We start from the raw sequence: 19,121 nt of genomic DNA, 5'->3' as shown, positions 1-19,121 counted from the left end.
TCTTAACATCGAGTTGCAAGAGGGCCCATTCACGATTTGCAACAATACACACACACACACACACACACACACACACACAAACCAAATTAAGCTTGGCCATTGGAGAAAATGTATCTAGATAATCTACTCCATAAACTTAAGTATATTCCTTGGCAACCAGCCTAGCTTTGTAATGATCAATTGATCTGTTAGGAAGAAATTTTATTGTGTAAACCCACCTACATTTAACTGGCTTCTTTCCCGATCCTAGATCGGTTCCCACGTATTATTGGAATACATGGAAATCATCTCCTCATCCGTAGCCCTTTTTCAATTTTCATCCAACAATGCATCTTGAATGTACTTTGGAATAGAGACGACCAAGGTGTTCCGTAACGGCCACCACCGTTACCTTTACGATACGGGGCATAATGGCTGTTACGGCCCCATAACGGTCGTTACGATCTCTCTTTTTATTTATTTATTTATTGAAAAAACCCTTGAAAAACTTGTATCTGCCTCGTAATGTTGATTAAAAAGTATGAAAAACTTGTATTTGTCCAGTAATAGACCATTATGGGGCTATTATGGCCTTCATAGGGGACATAACATGCAGTTTACAGCAATTACGGGTTATTTTTTCCATAATAGCTGTTATGGCCGTTACGACCTCGTAACGTGTAATGGTTGCCACCATTACCTTTACGTAACGGCCTTTACGGCACACCATGGAGACGACAGACAAGGCAAGAGCAAGCTTTTGATAATTTGTGGACAAGTGGTCAAAAGTAACAAAATTGGAGATTGGATGATAGACACATGAACGTTTTACCTTTATGAATTGCAATGCAGTGATCATTGCCATCCTTTGCAAACTTAGAAATCAGGAGAACCTCATTAGGTGCAGAAGCCGATGGTGTGGATTGAGAGAGAATAGTCTGTGATACTTGGTCTTTTCTCATTTTATTATAATATGTCTTTGTGAAATCCTTATGGGATGGTAGTTCCGCCACATCAAAATCTAATGAGAAAACATTTGGTAAAGGAACATCTATAGGCACCACTTCTACAACACATCCAATTTGACCATAAAATGGGACATCTTTAAGGAAGGTAACATCGGCTGATACAAAGTGCTTTTTAAGAGAAGGAAAATAACACCAATAGCCTTTTTGATGACGAGAATATAAGAAAATATACATTTTGCAGAACGAGGTGCAAGTTTATCTTGACCAGACATAAGAAGACGGACAAAACAAGTACAACCAAACACTTTGGGGGGAACAAAAAAAATTAGTCGATCTGGAAATAATGATGAGAACGGTGTTTTCCATCTAAAATTGATGAGGACTTCTTGTTTACAAAATGACTTTCAATAAAAATTGATTAACTTGAATAAGATTGTGGAACATTAATTTCTAACAACAAAGCATGAGTAGCCTCTATAAGATTTCAATTCTTATGCTTAGCCACCCTATTCTGTTGAGATGTATAAGCACACGAAGTCCAATGGATAATACCATGACTTTCTAGATACTTCTGAAAATTCTAAGAAACAAATTCGAAAGGATTATTGGATAAACATATGGAAATTGCACCAAATTGAGTTTTTATTTCATTATAAAAATTCTGAAATATATAAAAGAATTCTAACATGTGTTTCATGAAATATAATCACGCGCAATCCTAGAAAAATCATCAATAAAGGTAACAAAGTACTCAAAACCTAATAAGCTAGAAACACGAGCTGGTCCTCACATATCACAATGAACTAATTTAAAAGGAACATCACTCTTAGTATCGACCATAGACAGAAAATGAGATCTATGATGTTTACTTAGCCGACACATTTCACAATTTAAATTCAAAATCTTCGGAAGGGATGGAACAAATCTGTAATTTATGGAGAGATGGATTACTCAGACGATGATGCCACTGAGTTGCTGGACTCTCATGAAGCACGACAACACCTATCAATTCCCTCTCCAAATAATACACACCATTCCTCTCATGACCTCCACCAATTGTCCTGCCAGTCTCGAGGTCCTGAAAAACACGGTAGGAAGGAAAGAATGAGACATAACAATTCAAAGACTTTGTCAGTTTACTAATAGATAAAAAGACTAAAAGAGAATTTGGGGGCATAGAAGACAAAAGACAGAGATACAGATGCATTTGGCAGAGCAATACCCAATCCAACAATAGTGGATGAGGTGCAATCCGTCAAAGTAATAGATATATTTGATGAGATACGATCAAGGGAAGAAAAAGAGCTCCGATTATGAAAAATATGATTTGATGCCCCAGATGACCTAAGGAAAAGAAAGAGATGACAAGAGGCACATTTTACCTAACTGAGCTAAAGTGGCTTTAGAGGTAGAAGGAACGTTGTTGGATATAGAGCCATTAGATGAGGGAAGCAACACATTCTCGTGATAGTGTGACACTAATCTGATCGCCACCAATATTTAACAAAGTAGACGAGGTATGTCTCTCATCAATAGAAACATCATCCATTAGAAAAGCCCGATTAGCCTCCAGAGTCTTCCCATGAAAATCCCAATAGAAGTCCACTGTATGATTTGACAACCCATAGAGTGTGCATATGCGGTCTTCTTTACCACCACGGCCACCTCTACCTCCTCGTAATCTACCACCTCTGCCACCATGATACATACCATGGATTGTTTGACCTCCACGGCTTCCACGCACACTAGTGAAAGCATATGAAGAGGCTAACATAGCTTTATCAAACACATTAACATGAGCACTATCCGAGTCATTTGCAAGAGAGACTCTCTAAAGTCTAGCATAGGCCTCTGCAACTGAGGGACTTGATACACCACTTAGAATATGATCTTTAGGAGATTGATATTCTTTTAGCAAACTAGATAAAAGCTTTACTCCTTTCATATCCTCCAGTTGCTTCTCTATAAGAATAACATTAGAAGTAATATGGTGATATATCGAGAGCTTATCATACTTGCTTGTAAGTTTAGCAAAATTCTCCCCAAGAGGTTTGTCTTCCTTTTGAAATGAGAAAATTTCCTCATATAATTGAAAGACTCGTGAGATGTTCTGCTCTAAGGAATGCATCTTTCTCATGGTATCCGAAAGATCTTTTGTAGTGTTAAATAACACCAAATTAGAGCTAACCTCAGGTTCCATACTATTCCATAACCATGATCTAATCTAGGCACAATCACACATCCACTGTCTGAATTTAGGAACAAATTTCCCCAGTTTAGATTTTACGAGGAATTGATCCTTTTCCCAAGCCAAGAGGAAAACTTCAATTGATTTAGCCCACTGGAGATAATTCCTCCCATTCAGTTTCACAGATGTTATGTACACATTAAACAAAGGTTCAAACACCTCTCCCAATTATGAGGAGGTGCTAGCTGTATTTTTCGGCTCCATAATAGGCTAGGGACTGATTTACTTCAATTTAGAACGATAAGTGCTGATCTATAAACAGCTTCTAGCACAACTATCCCTTGCAACAATACCACATAAAAATTTCCTACCCCTTATCAACTAGAACACCCATTAATAACATCCACACATCTCACACAACTTAACAGATTGCAAAAATATCAACAAGTGCTTCCAACACAGAAGAGTAACGGAAGGAAAAACACCTTAAAACATCACCTTAACAGAACAATAAACAAGCCTTCATCTTGAAGTCGAGGCTCCAACGCTCCCTATTTGTGAGCGATTCCATTACTTGACGGAAACCGCAGAAAACATCTTGCACAAACGCAACGAGAACCACCTTTCTCTTAAGTGTTGATCAGTCCACTAGGGTTTTGGGGACCTCCAAGCTAGATCCAAATATTAGGGATTTGATAAAGAGAGGTCCATGGCCCAAGTCACTCCAAATTGGGCTCTGATACATGTGAAATAGGGAAAGACAATTGGTTTTAATAGAAATTAGAGAGAAGAAAAGGGAAATATGAGAAAATAGAAGAAAATGTGAAGAAAAGAAGAGAGGAGGTATAGTTGCTCACTTGCAAGCCTCCTCATGTTTTTCCATCTTATTTTATTAGGGCTAGAATCATTACAGCTGAAATTACAAAATTGCCCTCCTTGCTTATGGATGAACTTGAACACAATTCTATGGGCCCAAACTCGGGCCTAAACTAACTCCAGTAAACCAAACAAAGCCCAAAGGGGCCCAAGGCCCAAAACATGTGTACCCACAATACTTTTAAAACAGTCTAACTATGTTATATCAGTGTATCAAATAGCGTTCGTAGCGTAGCGTAGCGATTTCGCTACGTAGCGATGGAAAATCATCTCAGAGAGGCCCTTCGACGCTACTGCTCTTCCTTCCGATTCGTTTGGAAACCCAAAATCGTCTCAGAGAGGCCATCCGACGCTGCTCCTCTCCCTTCTGATCCATTTGGAGACCTAAAATCGTCTCAGAGAGGCCATTCGACGCTGCTGCTCTCCCTTCCGATTCATTTGGAGACCCAAAATCGTCTCAGAGAGGCCATCCGACGCTGCTGCTCTCCCTTCCGATCCATTTGGAGACCCAAAATCGTCTTAGAGAGGCCATCCGACGCTATCGACGCTGCTTCTCTCCCCACCCTTCAATGCTATGGTCAAAAGTTAGCTGCCAGGCGTAAACCGACCTCATCTCGAGACAAAAACAGGTACGCTCCTTCCTTTTTTTTGAATTTTTTCGATGTATAATGAAAATAACTTCGTATTTTCAATTTTTTCCTCATTTTTTTCCCTTTTAAAATACTAGTTACTGTCGGTTTGTTGTTCTTTATACCTTTTTTTTTTCTGTGGTATGGCCCACGTGGGCCCCACTGAGGTGCGTGAAGGGGTGGGATGTGCATTATTTTCTATGGTGTGGCACACGTGGGGCCCACTGAGGTGCGTGAAGGGGTGTGATGTGCATTATTTTCTATGGTGTGGCCCGCGTGGGGCCCACTGAGGTGCGTGAAGGGGTGGATTTGCATTATTTTCTATGGTGGGCCCACTGTGGTGTGCGTATGAGTGTAAGTGGTGTGCGTATGTTTATTTTTGTGAGTCATTGATTTATCTGTGATGTGTTTTTTTTTTTGGTCAAGTAGTGAACTAAAGAGAGAAGAATGTTTGAAGAAAAAGAGAGAGAGAGAGAGAGAGAGAGAGAGAGAGAGAGAGATTTTGCATGGAAATATGTGGCTAATAATCCACTTGGACAATCTCATAGAAATTATGTGCTATGCAAATTTTGCGGTCAAAGATGTACGGGAGGTGTGACTCGCTTAAAGCATCATTTGGCCGGAACCCACAATGGGATAAAGCCGTGCCCAAAAGTGATGGAAGAAGCCAAGGAGGAGTGTAGAAAGGCTTTAAAGGATATCATGATGGAAAAAATAAAAGAAATGAGGTGTTTCGAGATATTGGGAGAGGGGGATCGACATATCTTTCTGGTTCTGGCTCTGCAAGTGATAGCGCTAGTGTGGGTAATGATGCTTTCATTGGCAGCCAACTTGGTAGTGGATCTTCTGGTAATCAACCAATGGCAAGAGCAAGGGGTCCTATGGATCAATTTGTTAGTAGTGAGCAACGTCAATCCACATTGAATTCAAGGTGGAAGAAGGAAGAAAGAAAAGAAGTATGCAGGGTGATTGAAAGATTTTTTTTGAGAATGCTTTGTCATTCAACCTGTGTAATAGCTCATACTTTTCAGCAATGTGTGAGGCTATTGGCAAGTTTGGACCGGGATTGAAGCCACCATCCATGCATGAGATGAGAACATGGATACTAAAAGAGGAGGTTGCTAATACTGATAGTTTAATGAAAGCATACAAAGCTTCCTGGAAAACTTATGGATGTTCAATTATGTCTGATGGTTGGACGGATGGAAAGAATAGAAGCATCATTAATTTTTTGATTAATTCTCCGATCGGAACAATGTTTTACAAGTCTATTGATGCTTCAGATTCAATAAAAGATGGGAATTTGTTATTCAAATATCTTGATGAAATTGTGGAAGAAATTGGGGAAGAAAATGTGGTCCAGGTTATTACGGATAACCATTCAAGCTATATGAGTGATGGGAAGAAGTTGATGGATAAGAGGAAAAGGATATATTGGACTCCGTGTGCTGCACATTGCATAGATCTGATGTTGGAGGATATTGGAAAAATGAAAATATATTCTGAAACGCTTGAAAAGGCAAGGACAGTGACGAAGTTTATTTATGGGCATGGAATTGTATTGAGCATTATGAGAAGCTTCACGAATAACCATGAGCTTCTACGGCTGGCAGTAACACGCTTTGCAACATCATACCTCACCCTTCGAAGTATTTAGAAGCAAAAGAATGGTCTTATAGCCATGTTTGCATCGGAACAATGGTGCTCATGTTCTTGGCCTAAAAGACCTGAAGGAATAAAGGTACGGGCTATTATAATGTTCGATCCGAAGTTTTGGCCTCATGTTGCCTTATGTGTTAAGAGCACCATGCCATTGGTAAGCGTTTTAAGAGAAGTAGATTCGGAAGAGAGGCCAGCAATGGGGTTCATTTATGAATTGATGGACTCAGCGAAGGAGAAAATTGCATTTAATTGCAATGATGTAAAAAAGAGATATGTTCTAATTTGGAACAAAATAGATGAAAGATGGACTCCTCAGCTTCATCGTCCTCTACATGCAGCCGGGTACTATCTGAATCCTCAAATACGGTACTCAGATAAGTTCTCTACGGGTTGTTTGAGTGCATGGATAGGATGATCCCCCGTGAAGAGCATGCTGATGCTGATATTCAGTTGGATGAATATGACAAGAGAAGAGGGGATTTTGGCTCTCGCCTTGCACTCGAAACCATGACAAAGCGTTCCCCAGGTAATTTATAATTTTATATTTTGATATTTTCATTGTTATATAAATTATATTTTTATAATTGGTGAAAGTATTTAATTAATTTATAAATTATAACTAATTTATGTAGCTGATTGGTGGGAACGCTTTGGAGATAGAACTCCACAGCTTACGAAGTTTGCAGTACGAGTTTTAAGCCTCACATGCAGTGCTTCTAGTTGTGAGAGAAATTGGAGTACTTTTGAGCAGGTGAGTTTTGTACCATTCAATATTCTAAATTGGCTAATTTTTATTTAGTAGATTAGCAAGTCTTTGATAATTGACTGACATAGATCATCACATGATCAGATCCACACAAAGAAGAGAAATCGGCTAGAGCAACAAAAACTCAACTCTCTAGTGTATGTGATGTATAATATGAAATTAAGAGAAAGAAGCATGAAGAGAAGGGCGGCAATGGATCCAATATTGGTGGACCACATTGAATCAGATGATGAATGGATTGCTGAGAAAGAAGGTCCTGTTCTCCCAACTAATCCATATTGGCTCGAAGATCAAAATATGGCCTTTGATATTAGTGCCATTACAACTATTCCGGAGTCTGATGATCCAGTTGACAGCAATGCACCATCAACATCTAATATTTCTGAAGGAGATTGCCCCCCACCTTCCTCAAGGAAAAGGAAGGCAACTACTTTAAGTAAGTGTTTATAGTTATAGACTAAGTTACATGAACATTTTTAACAAAGAAAGTAAAAGACCCATGAATCTCTGTTTTTTTTTTTTATTTATAAAAATGTGTAGGTGGTCCGATGGGAAGATTTCTTACTCCTATAAGAGAGGAAGGAGATATAGGAACGAGTGTTCATGGTGTGGATGATGTACATGCAGATGTAGATGCTGATGATGAAAGGCCTAGACCTGGTGACGAAGTGAATGAGGATGACGACAACGACGATGACCTATTAGATATAGAGGACCTTTAGAGTTTAGACACTAGAGTCTAGAGACTAATTATTGAGAATTTGAGATGTTGATTTTGAGGAATATGACATTTGTATTGTAATTAATGCTCTTAACTTTGGGATTTTTATTTTGAAGAATGTGACATTTATATATTTTGCTTTTTTTTTTTTTTTACTATTTAATATTTATCATATATATATATATAATATAATATATATATATTTTAAATTAAAAAATAGAAGTATTGTGTAGCTTACGCTACACGCTATGGAGGGTTGAACGCTATGCAACACGCTACCGCTATTTAAAACATTGTGTTATATTACTAGTAAGGTAGCTTACTGGTGGCTGCTATGGTCCTCTCCTTTATATTTCTTTTGTTTTCAATAAAGAATCACCATTGCCCATGACACACACACACACAAAAAAACAAAGGGAAAAAAAAAAAGAAAAAGAAAAAAAAGAAAAAAGAAACATTGATCTATGAATGTGGCCAAGTTATGTTTCATCATTTGGGTGGGATGAAGGGAGCAAGTGGATAGTAGCCAATGATGTTTAGCATCATTCTTCATTAGCAACATGTTCTAAGAAAGTGTGGTGCGATATCGTTCCAATAGGGCCTTAATAAAAAAAAGGTCATTCCAATGGGTGTATGTGATCTGTTTTGGGGAAGGCCAAGCAATACATGTTCCTTCAAGTAACAAAAGAAGAGGACTATACTTAACGCCGTATCTTCATCACACCTTCAATGTATTAGCTAGGTTGTATGCAGAAGTTGGAGGTTTGACAAAGTTCCAAATGCAATGTCAAATTCTCACCAATCAGGGGCACTTGATGTAGACGTGAACAAGAAGAGTGAATAGTAAAGCAACGATTGAAAGGAAGTCAGGACCTGAAGTCAGCTCAAAGCAGTCCCAAATGGACCCAAAATGAACCCTCACCATGGCACCAATAACTGTAACATACATGGGTTGCACGGAAAGTTTGGAGCCCCGAAACTGGGCTAATGTCTACTCCCGATATCTGACAAGTGTGTGGGACTCCAAGTCCAGTAGCGATTATCAGTCCTTGCAATGGATTTTATTTGTTTGTAGTGACAGATTAGTTGGAGTTTTAGTTAGTATGGGAGTTCCAGTTAGAGCAGTAGTGGTTGGCATTGGATGCAATCAATGGCTGAAATTTAAGCAGCGTAAGGTTAGTCTTTGGTTTTGCAAAAAGCATTTTAACAGCTCATTAACAACCACATGTGGCAGATTTGATTAAAAAATTGCTCTTTCTTGTCTTTTCTAGAAAAAAAAGTGAAATGTCTATGATTTGTGGGTATCAATTCCTAGTTACTTGAGTTGATGAATACTTCTATCCTTGAATCCATGAATCGCCTGTTGGCTGCTGTTGAATCTGGCATGTTTAATTACCATTTGATTGCTGGAAATCTGTATGAGTGCTGGAGAATCTAGAGGCAAGTTTCGTGGTGGACCTTTGTTTGGGGCCATAGATCATAATTCATCTATAGTTGGTTTCTTTTTAGACATGGTTTCTTAGCAGTTGGAAATAACCATTTTTTGGCTGTTTTATTATTTATTCACTGCGAATTACGTATTTGTGGTGGGAAATCATTGAGAGTTTTTTAAATTTTAATTTTAATTTTTTAAAACATTGATAATTTTATTGATGAAAGGCCAAAGCTGAAAATTTTCACAAACGCAACTGAAATAATATTACAACTCAAGGTAGCTCGCCCGAAATTGAATAATGACCTTAGAAGCTTTTGCCCACTCCATTACATTAGATTTAGCCCTGCTGAATACTTCCATAATTTGCTTCTTTCGATTTCTAAAACACTGCACATTCCCTTCTAACCATATAAACCATAAGCACGCTAATGAGCTTAACTGCCAAACCCTCCCAATGTCCCCCTTTCCCCCATCTTGCCACAATATAAAGAAACAATAAATGGATTTCGGCACCACCCATGATACACCGAACAATTTGAAGAAGTTGCGCTACAACCCTCTTGCAAATGAACAATGTATAAAAAGATAATCCACTGATTCCTCATCTTGATAACACAATTAGCACATATTTCGCTGGATCATCTCTCTTGTGAAGATTATCTATGGTCAACATTGTATTCCTCACCACTAACCATGCAAATGCTGCTACTTTAGGAGGAGCACCGTAGCTCCATACAAACTCTATTGGACTACCCCTTCTCTGCTACCCCTCCCACTTATCTCCTTGCAAAAAGATTTCAGTGAAAACTTCCTAGACTTATTCTTGAGCAATTTCATCGAATCTAATTCTGAAAGCATTGGCCACACTTAAGACAACTTCAAAAGACCAATAAATTCTTCTATCTCGTTGTCCTCTAAATTCCTTCTACACGGTGGAGCCTAAACCATTGCCTCTCCTTGGAAAGAGAAACATCTTTTCACTTTCATATTTATCCCCGTTAAACATGGAAAGCTTTGCTCAATTTTTGGTCTCCCATCCATACGTCCTCCCAATACCTAATATTTTTCAATCTCCTAAATAGAATCCTATTCCTACCCCATCCCATACTTTCCTTTTTACCAATGCTAACGATTTCCAAATATATGATGATCTATCCAACAATGATGAGCTAGTCCATCTACCTCACTCTTCCACACCATATTTCCTACCTATCACCTCTCTCCATTGACTTTTTTTCCCGCCCCAAACCTCCAAATACCTATTTCCCTAACAAAGCTAGATTTATAACCTCCAACTTCCTTAACCCAGCACCCCTTCTTCCTAAGGCTTACAGACATCTTGTCATTTCATGAGATGAAACTTTTTCTTCTCCTCTGACCCTATCCACAAAAAAACCCCGCCTTATTTTTTCTAACTTTTGCAAAACTATTTTAAGACATTTGAACAATCACGTGTAATAAACCGGGACATTTGAGAGCATATTCTATACAAATGTATTTAAAGGTCACATTCGATGAGGTCTGTCTAAACCTTTGATTTACCACATCAGTGTGATTATGGTACGTTCAATTCCCAAGTCCAAGATATGCCTCAATATGAGGAATGCCCCTACTGAATCTAAATGGTAACTTAGATTTGATTAGACTTCTTAAAACCATATGATTTGAAGCATATATTGTCATGAATCAAGGTTGGTGTGTAAGAGACGATTCTCAGTGGAATGTGTGAGTCCACGGTCTTCCGGTGTTTTGCCATAGAGTTGGTTGTCGGAACTTCTAATTGCATCGTCTACTTTTGCCAACTCATGCAACAATATCTTCTTTCTTGCATGGACTAGGTACAAGATTTAGATCTGTGCCTTGTTCTGGCCTTAGGTCTTCAAATGTGAGCATGCACATTAGTATTAGGTCTCTTCTGTTCTCTTACATAGAACTGTCTTTAATGATTTTATCGATGCGTTTTCCTGCTGTGATAATTTAATAATTTGCCTTTTTTTATACTCAGTGTACGAAATATCGGTATAGTGTTACGTATCACATTCTTGGGATATGGATACACATTGGTTATCGCATGGGATATATCGGTTGTATCATGTAATGTATCGTTGTTGTTGGAGACATGGGGAAACATTGGGAAATTGGTCGAAATTTTCAATGAAACTTTAGTGATTGTTAAAAAAGACATCAATACACACTTACAAATCAAAACATTACAAAAAACAAGTATACATAATAGGTTTTCTTTGTATAGGGTCCTAAATCTATGCGTTGTCTAACTGAATTGACGCAAGTATATTCAATGTCTATTCATATAATTTATAAATGTAAGAAGATGTGTGGAAACACAAACAATACATTCAAAAGAAAAATAAGAATAACTAGATTAGGTTTTATACATGTTTGATTTTATGTTTGGACATGAAGATTGCAAATGATTTACGAGAAATTGGGAAATTTTGATTTTTTTCGAATTTCCGCAACTCAGTCTCGTATCCTTTAAATCTCGAAATTGAATCTCCCAATCCATGATTTTTCATGCAAAACATGAAAAATCATGGATTTGTAACAATTTGACACTAATTTAACATGATTTACAAAAAAAAAAGGATCGAAATTCGAAAATGCTCACCGGATCGAACATGTGGGAGATATTGCACTACTTGTGTGTTACGTATCGCACAGGTGGGATATAAGATATATCGTGGGATATATCGGCCGATATCGTTGATATTTAAAACACTGGTTATACTAAAGAATGTAGCTAATTCCCAACATGAGTTATGCCTCTCACCGTTTTATTTATGCGTTTAAAATTTTAGAGCCTTACAGTTTTGACAGTATCTCCTGCATGAAGATATGTTCTTGGTCATTGTGTTTAAATATTTGAAGCTCTTCTTTTGTGTTTTAATTGCAGCCACCGTCAATAGTTTCAGATGAGGTCTGCACTGCATGTGATTTTAATCGTCCAGGGAAAACTTGTCTTCGAACACTCGAATGGGTTTGGCGTGGCGATATCTTCATGGCAAAGAAAAGGTTCCTATTTGATGTCTCTGAAGTATTTTCATGAGGGTGGTTCAACCTAGACAGCTGATAATTTTAATTTTAATTTTTAATTTTTTAATTATCAGTGACTATTATCATTTGAAGAAGCAAATCGAGTCTGAGCTAGTTGATAATATTGATGGTCAGTTGTCGAAGTCTTTCCTCGACCTCCCAAAAACAGAACAACAGTTGAAGCTGAAAGAACGTTTAAAGAAGTATTGCCAAAAGGTAAACTGTTCATTTTCTTAGATACTTATTCCCTCTTCTAGGTAACCTGATTTATAACTTTTGGTGATTTGTAATAGGCATATAAAAGGGTTCTTGACAAGCCAGTTACTGAGCTTCGAGAAGCAGGGATATGCATGCGTGAAAATCCTTTCTATGTGGACACCGTGCGCAGGTTTATACCTTATGTTCTATCTGATTCTCTTCCATTAATCTTGTATGCTACCCTCTGATTGGCCTTAGGGGGAAATAAATACCGACTCGTCAAATTCCAGCTTGTTGCTTTCTGGTATTTCAATCCACTACCGGGCTTGTTTATGGCTGCACATCGTATGTCAGGATACTTCTTCCAAACTAAATGGTATTTACTGTGCTTTGTAATTTCAGTTTTCGAGACAGAAGGTATGAATACAAAGGTCTTAATAAGGCCTGGAAGGGAAAATTAGTAGAGGCAAAGGCTAGTGGGAATTCTATAAGGATTCAGGAAGCACAGGTATGGGTGATACAGTTCCTCGATCAATCTATGTTTTGCAGTTCTTATGTTGATTGTCTTATCTTATTCAATGCCTAGCAGGTGCATTACGCTCTCTATATCATAATTGTACACATTTCCTTTGTGTAGTGCAATTGCTGAACTCTTGTTGCATTTACATGCGACTGTTGTTTGGTAAACATGCACCAGTCTTCTCCTTGCTATTTTGTGCAGCCAATTACTTGAGCATGTCCTTTCCAGTTTTGTTCCTCTGGTGGTACATGCATGCCATTGCCATCATGCTTGGTGGGCTTGTCTAACACTGCATGCTTTGGACCCTAACCCTTCGCATGTTCCCCTTTGTGGGCACCATGTTGTAATTGAGTAAACATGCAGAATGGATCATGGCCATGTGGCAGGGAAGTGGTGCTGGGTAAACATAGATTGGTGTGCTCCTTGCTATTCTATGAAGCCAACCACTGGAACACGAAGTCCAACATGGCCCTCCATGTGTGTGTGTGTCTTGTTCAGTGGCAATGCCTGCAACTGCCTGTCCATGACCCTACTTCGCTTGCTTGCCCTTTGGTCAGTGTGCATAACCATGTTGGCTTGTCAGTGTTATCAATGTCAGCCACTGCCATGGCTGGACCCCTAGGGCCCAGAGAAAGAGGAAGGTTAGCGTCTGGTAGGTGCCAGCTTTTGCCAATGTATCTTTTAAAAGCTGACATTGAATTGGTAGGAGAAGAAGGCTAATATGACTATGAATTAATCACTATTGTTATTGTTCTTTGTCATTTGCAGGATATGGTTGTTCTATATGATTCATTACAGCTTGCCCATAAATGTATTCTCAATTCCTTCTATGGATATGTCATGCGCAAGTGAGTTTTCGTCAAATATTATTTGGATGTGTATTCCATCACAAGATTCTAGGTACTGTGTTATTTTTGCCATCCCTTATTTCTAGGAAAGGATTCATTACAACATCTCCTTACGGGTCTTTTTAGGGGTGCAAGATGGTACTCAATGGAAATGGCTGGAGTAGTCACTTACACTGGAGCAAAAATCATTCAGAATGCTCGCTTGCTTATTGAAAAGATAGGGAGGCCATTGGAATTGGATACAGATGGGATCTGGTGTGCACTTCCAGGATCTTTCCCAGAGAACTTTACCTTCAAAACCAAGTAATTTCTGTTACCTTTTTGCTTTAGCTATAGTTACTTACACGTATGAAAATTACATTGCGAAGTGAATGAATCTTATGAATGACATTGGGTTTTGTTCTTCAGATAGCTATGCCTTTGGTTCTGATCATAACTTCCTGGTTATACTATTTTCTGTAGGGTTCATGTTGCTACACTGAGTCTTTAGTTAAATTTTAAATTTTAATGCGACTGAGTTGCACGGACCTTCTATCTAGGTGTTGTAACAATTTGGATCACAGACACTTCCCTGGTTACCTTTATGCTTCGTGCAACTATAATGCAACATTTACTTGCATGTATAGTTTTCTACGAGGAAATTTGAGTAGAACACTTCTTCCATGTCTTGGCTTGGTGATGCAGGACATGATTTGACTACTTGGATACAGGAGATTATTAATAGATTAATCATAGTAAATCAAATATGATAACCTGCTGTTCAACCATGATCTAAAGAGTACAAAAAAATGCAATAAAATTCAAATTTATGTAAAATCACAATCCCATGCAAGTATGAATCATATAAACATGAAAACCTTAGGTCCCATGAGAGATTGGAACTCTCGAACCTAACATAGGCATAGTTCAAGTTCAAAAGGAAGATTTGGCGCAATTCAAGGGTTATGAAATTGGGGAAATAAGTTTAGATTTTCAGATTTGGGGATTTAGGGTTAGGGATTTAAGGATTTAGGAATAGGGATCTGGGGATTTAAGAATTAGGGCTTGTGGGGAAGTAGGATTTTGAGAACTAGGAAGTTGGATTAGGGTTTTAGGCCTACGAATATGGATCTTAAAGGGGAAAAGGAGCAAGGATTAAGAGGGACAGAGAGAAAGAGGGAGGGCTGGCCGTATGGACGGACGTACGGTCTAGGGTTTGGTCCATATGGTCGTATGGTGTGAATAGGTTAGGTTTAGGTGGGTTTTAGATGTGATGGGGATGGGTTTTGGTTGAGAACAAAAGAAAGAAGAAGAGGTGGAGAGAAATAGAGAGGGATTGAGGGAGATGGAGAAAGAGAAAGTAGAAGAAAATACCTTGATTGTAGAGAATGAGAGAAAATAATAAGATAATGGGCTTCACACCCTTGGATTCACACCAAAATAGAATCTTTTCACATGAGAGATGATGCTTTTTCTAAGCAAAAGATAGTTTTTCATTCTAAAATCTAAGCAAAAGATAGTTTTTCATTCTAAAATCTTTTCACATGAGAGATGATGCTTTTTCTAAGCAAAAGATAGTTTTTCATTCTAAAATCTAAGGACTAGGGCTAGACATCCCCCATTTATATTCTCAATAAGGTCTTTTTACAAAAATGCTCTCAGGAAAGTTTTCCTTAAAAAAAAAAAAAAACCCTCGGTTGAATAAAAATGTCTCACTTGTCCTATGACTCCATGAAACATAAACTTGCTAATCTTAAGTTATGAATAATCAACAAAAATATAAAATATGCTAATCCAAATACTCATGATAACAGTGATCAATGATGATCCAACCGTCTGATCGAATGATCCACACAATCCAACGGTTTGATCGTCGTATCCTCGCGATCCAACAGTCAAGACTCCTCAACTAAGCAACCCACATGCATCTTCCTAGTGTAGGGTCTTTGAAGATGCATGATCATCCATGTGGGGTCTTCAAGGCCTTATTGCGGCCCACCTGGGCCCATGTACAAGTCATTGAGCCAAAGTGAAGGCTGGGCCAATCTCCTCCTCCTCTAGTGCGCTCTAAATGGTTGGATGTCCTCATCACTTGGCCATCTTGATATTTCCTTGCAGGTGGATGGCTCTTTTGACATACGGTGAGCTTGGATTCAAAATAGTTCCAATTCAAGTGATTCTTGTTTAAAGTCTCGAAAAGGATTTGTAGTCACACTCTAGGTATAGTCGTAGATAAACCATTGGACATATTTGCTTGAATTGTGAAGGAAAAGAAATATGAATAATTTACTTTGATAATGGAATTTTATTATCTGAATAGTGGGTTTAGGCTCGTTGAAAACAGTGACTCTGAGCACGTGATGATCCTTAGGATCCTAGTTACCTAGAATGGTTATTAGGTTGCTGCAGTTTGGGTTGTCTCCTTTTCCTATTACGAATATGAAACGCCAATAGAACAAACATTTCTGTGAATAGTTTATGATTATAACTTGCACTGGTTATACAAATTCAAATGAGTTTTAGTCATAACTGGTATTTTAGGGCCTTTTTGGTTACGTTTGAGGTTATTTTCCGATAGAGAGCATTTTGAACTCACCCATCTAGCTAAAGCCTTTTTGAATAGGTTTGTATAGATAGACTATTTTGCTATATGGCTGCTGCTTGTCAAGCACTCTGTTTAGACAAGCATATGTGGCCCTTGCACACATTAGGCACATGTGGACATGTGGTGCATGTGCAGATTACTAATGGCACCTTCAGCTCATGTGGGTAACTTGAAAATGAACAGTGGCACATATTGGTCGTTTGAACATGCATGGTGGCACTTGCAGCATGTGGGGTGCTTGAAGGTCGAATGTTAGCATATGTGAGGTGGTTGAAGATGGGTCTTCTCACTTGTGGCATGTTCACACATATGGTACATGTGCCATGCATGGTTAGAAAGATATCTATTCATTTGTGTATTTAATGGAGAGTGGTAGAAAACTTACTTTGTGTCTGAATTGCCAATCCTCTTCAAATGGCTAGTTTTGTTTTTTGGAAAGCCTTGTTTGGAATTAGGGCCATTGTCCGAATAATGGTTATTGACAAACCATGGACACGTGCCCTGCACGGACAAGGCTGTCCGAATGGAACTTTTTCGGGAAACAAATGGCCCTTAGTCATGCACGCATTCATTACTTATGGATGTGCATATTCTAGACTGTACTCAATATCTGTGAATTATACAATGAATGTATGGAGAAATGCACCAAACACTAGATTGTGATATTTCTTCAAGTGCTGACTAAAAGTTTGTGAAACATGTATTTCAGAGACTTGAAGAAAAAGCTGACAATTTCATACCCTTGCGTTATGCTGAATGTTGATGTTGCAAGACATAATACAAATGATCAATACCAGGTGCGCATGACAACCCATTTCATTGTCAGCATTTCTTATCCTAGATTTACTTCTTGATTTGCATCGCCTGTTCCTTTTTACTTAGCTATGTTATCTTCATAGACAATTTGTTTTGAGGTAATTATATTGAACATGGAAATTTCCGAGCTTTGATTGGTTCTTGTTTCCAATCAGACCCTCAAAGATCCTGTTAGCAAGACTTACGCCACACACAGTGAATGCTCTATTGAGTTTGAAGTGGATGGACCCTACAAGGTGATGATGCTGCAAATTGTATCACTGTCCTGGCCTCTGGGTTTAATTTACATGCATGTTAAAGTGATTTTAGGATCATGCTTGTGTTTTAGGCGATGATTCTCCCAGCTTCGAAGGAAGAAGGCATTTTAATTAAGAAACGGTATGCTGTTTTCAATGACGATGGAACCCTAGCAGAGCTGAAAGGTTTTGAGATCAAACGGAGAGGTGAACTGAAGCTCATCAAAGTTTTCCAGGTATGCGATGTTGTTCGTCAGAGACGTTGTGGTTTGCTTTATTACCAACAGAGTTTTTATTTACGATTTTTTTAATAGCAAGTGGACCAATTTACTAGAAATTTAAAAAAGTACAACAGATACAAGGTAACACATCCTGTGAAGCAACAAGATCAAGGAGAGGCTGATATAGGCACCTCTCTTCACTCAGCTAGGGAGTTGGATCACCATTTGCCACCAAAGTATGGCAAGAAAAATATCCATCTCAATTTTAAAAATCGCTAATCTCACACGTATTTAAATCCACTGCCATGGTTTGGATTCAATTGATGTAGCTTACTTGGTTGCATTTTCTGAGTATCCTTCTAATCAACTACATGAAAGAAGAGGAGCAACATGTTCTGAAGCCCACTCTAAGACCTTCTAATTCCACTTCATTAGCATCAGATCCACTTTGTTAGCATCAGATCTTCCTGCTGGATCCGTAAACACCAGTTTTCTTCTTTCCCTTTTCATCTCAAAACACCCTATTCTGGAAAGCCATGGATTCATTGTTGAACTCCCATAAAAATTGAGCTTCCATTTTCAGACCAGAGGGGGCATAGCTTCTGGAAATTGATTTTTATCTCCCATTGTCGTCAGTGACAACTTTCCAATTCCTTTCCAACTTGCCATTGTCACTCTACTTGCGAACTCCTTCCCACTTCCTTTCTCCAATTTTCTGTTGGGACCCCTCTTTTTTTGTTTTTTTGTTTTTTTGTTTTTTTTTTTTGTTTTTTTTTGTTTTTTTTGTTTTTTTTTGTTTTGTTTTGTGTGTGTGTGTGTGGCATAAGTTGTAAAGTGAGCCTCTGCCAGGACCAGTTCAAGAATGAGGGTAAAATAGAAAGGTTAATGTATGGCAGGCAGCTGATAGTCGAACTTTTGCCAATCTACCATTAAAAGCTGTCTAAATTTCTGGGAGAGGGCAAGGTCGATGATGATAAAGAGGGCATGTGTTGCAAAAATATTATGTTATGCTCTGTGAGAATGGGTTTCCATGCATTGTTAGTGCTCTCTCTTATAGCTGTACATGCTAGTCAACTTATTGAACTTGCTGATGCGAGGAGATGCTTGTGCTTCGATGTAGTATCTAGGCAGTGATGCATGAACTACACGATGTAACAAAGGGTCTGCAAAAGCTGATTCTCACTGGTGAAGCAGTGAAATCGTGGGAAAGTGAATGTTATATTAGCCATTATGGGAAGACTTGCTCCATTATTCTGATAAAAGACTTCCACTCGATTGTTTGATCCCAGTCCATGATTTATTTTGCTTGATCATTTCTTTGTTTAGATTCACCGTATGTCTGGTGGGATATGCTCGGATGAATCCAGTGTTCCAAGTAACCTGACTAATTCTGCAAGGATATGCGAAGAAACTGATCAAA

General features: G+C 38.4%; 2 protein-coding genes across 3 annotated transcripts in view; both read left to right on the top strand.

Annotated features, from left to right (window-relative positions):
• The window catches only part of LOC131216875 (DNA polymerase epsilon catalytic subunit A-like), a 155,805-nt gene that overhangs the window by 60,067 nt on the left and 76,617 nt on the right, over window positions 1–19,121 (top strand). For both annotated transcript variants that reach the window (XM_058211473.1, XM_058211472.1), the window contains exons 16-24: window positions 12,139–12,257; window positions 12,353–12,494; window positions 12,572–12,666; window positions 12,879–12,984; window positions 13,765–13,844; window positions 13,971–14,147; window positions 17,138–17,225; window positions 17,400–17,480; window positions 17,573–17,716. In XM_058211473.1, coding sequence (XP_058067456.1) covers window positions 12,139–12,257; window positions 12,353–12,494; window positions 12,572–12,666; window positions 12,879–12,984; window positions 13,765–13,844; window positions 13,971–14,147; window positions 17,138–17,225; window positions 17,400–17,480; window positions 17,573–17,716 — 1,032 coding nt within the window. The remainder of the gene's footprint in view (window positions 1–12,138; window positions 12,258–12,352; window positions 12,495–12,571; window positions 12,667–12,878; window positions 12,985–13,764; window positions 13,845–13,970; window positions 14,148–17,137; window positions 17,226–17,399; window positions 17,481–17,572; window positions 17,717–19,121) is intronic.
• Window positions 6,697–7,557, top strand: LOC131216876 (uncharacterized). The gene is made up of 3 exons (XM_058211474.1): window positions 6,697–6,828; window positions 6,935–7,053; window positions 7,153–7,557. The coding sequence occupies exons 1-3, from the start codon at window positions 6,705–6,707 to the stop codon at window positions 7,516–7,518; spliced, it is 609 nt and encodes a 202-aa protein (XP_058067457.1). The 5' UTR covers window positions 6,697–6,704; the 3' UTR covers window positions 7,519–7,557.

This window comes from Magnolia sinica, chromosome 10, assembly GCF_029962835.1.
Source record: "Magnolia sinica isolate HGM2019 chromosome 10, MsV1, whole genome shotgun sequence".
Taxonomy (NCBI): Eukaryota; Viridiplantae; Streptophyta; class Magnoliopsida; order Magnoliales; family Magnoliaceae; genus Magnolia; species Magnolia sinica.
This window is presented reverse-complemented; position numbering and strand designations above follow the sequence as displayed.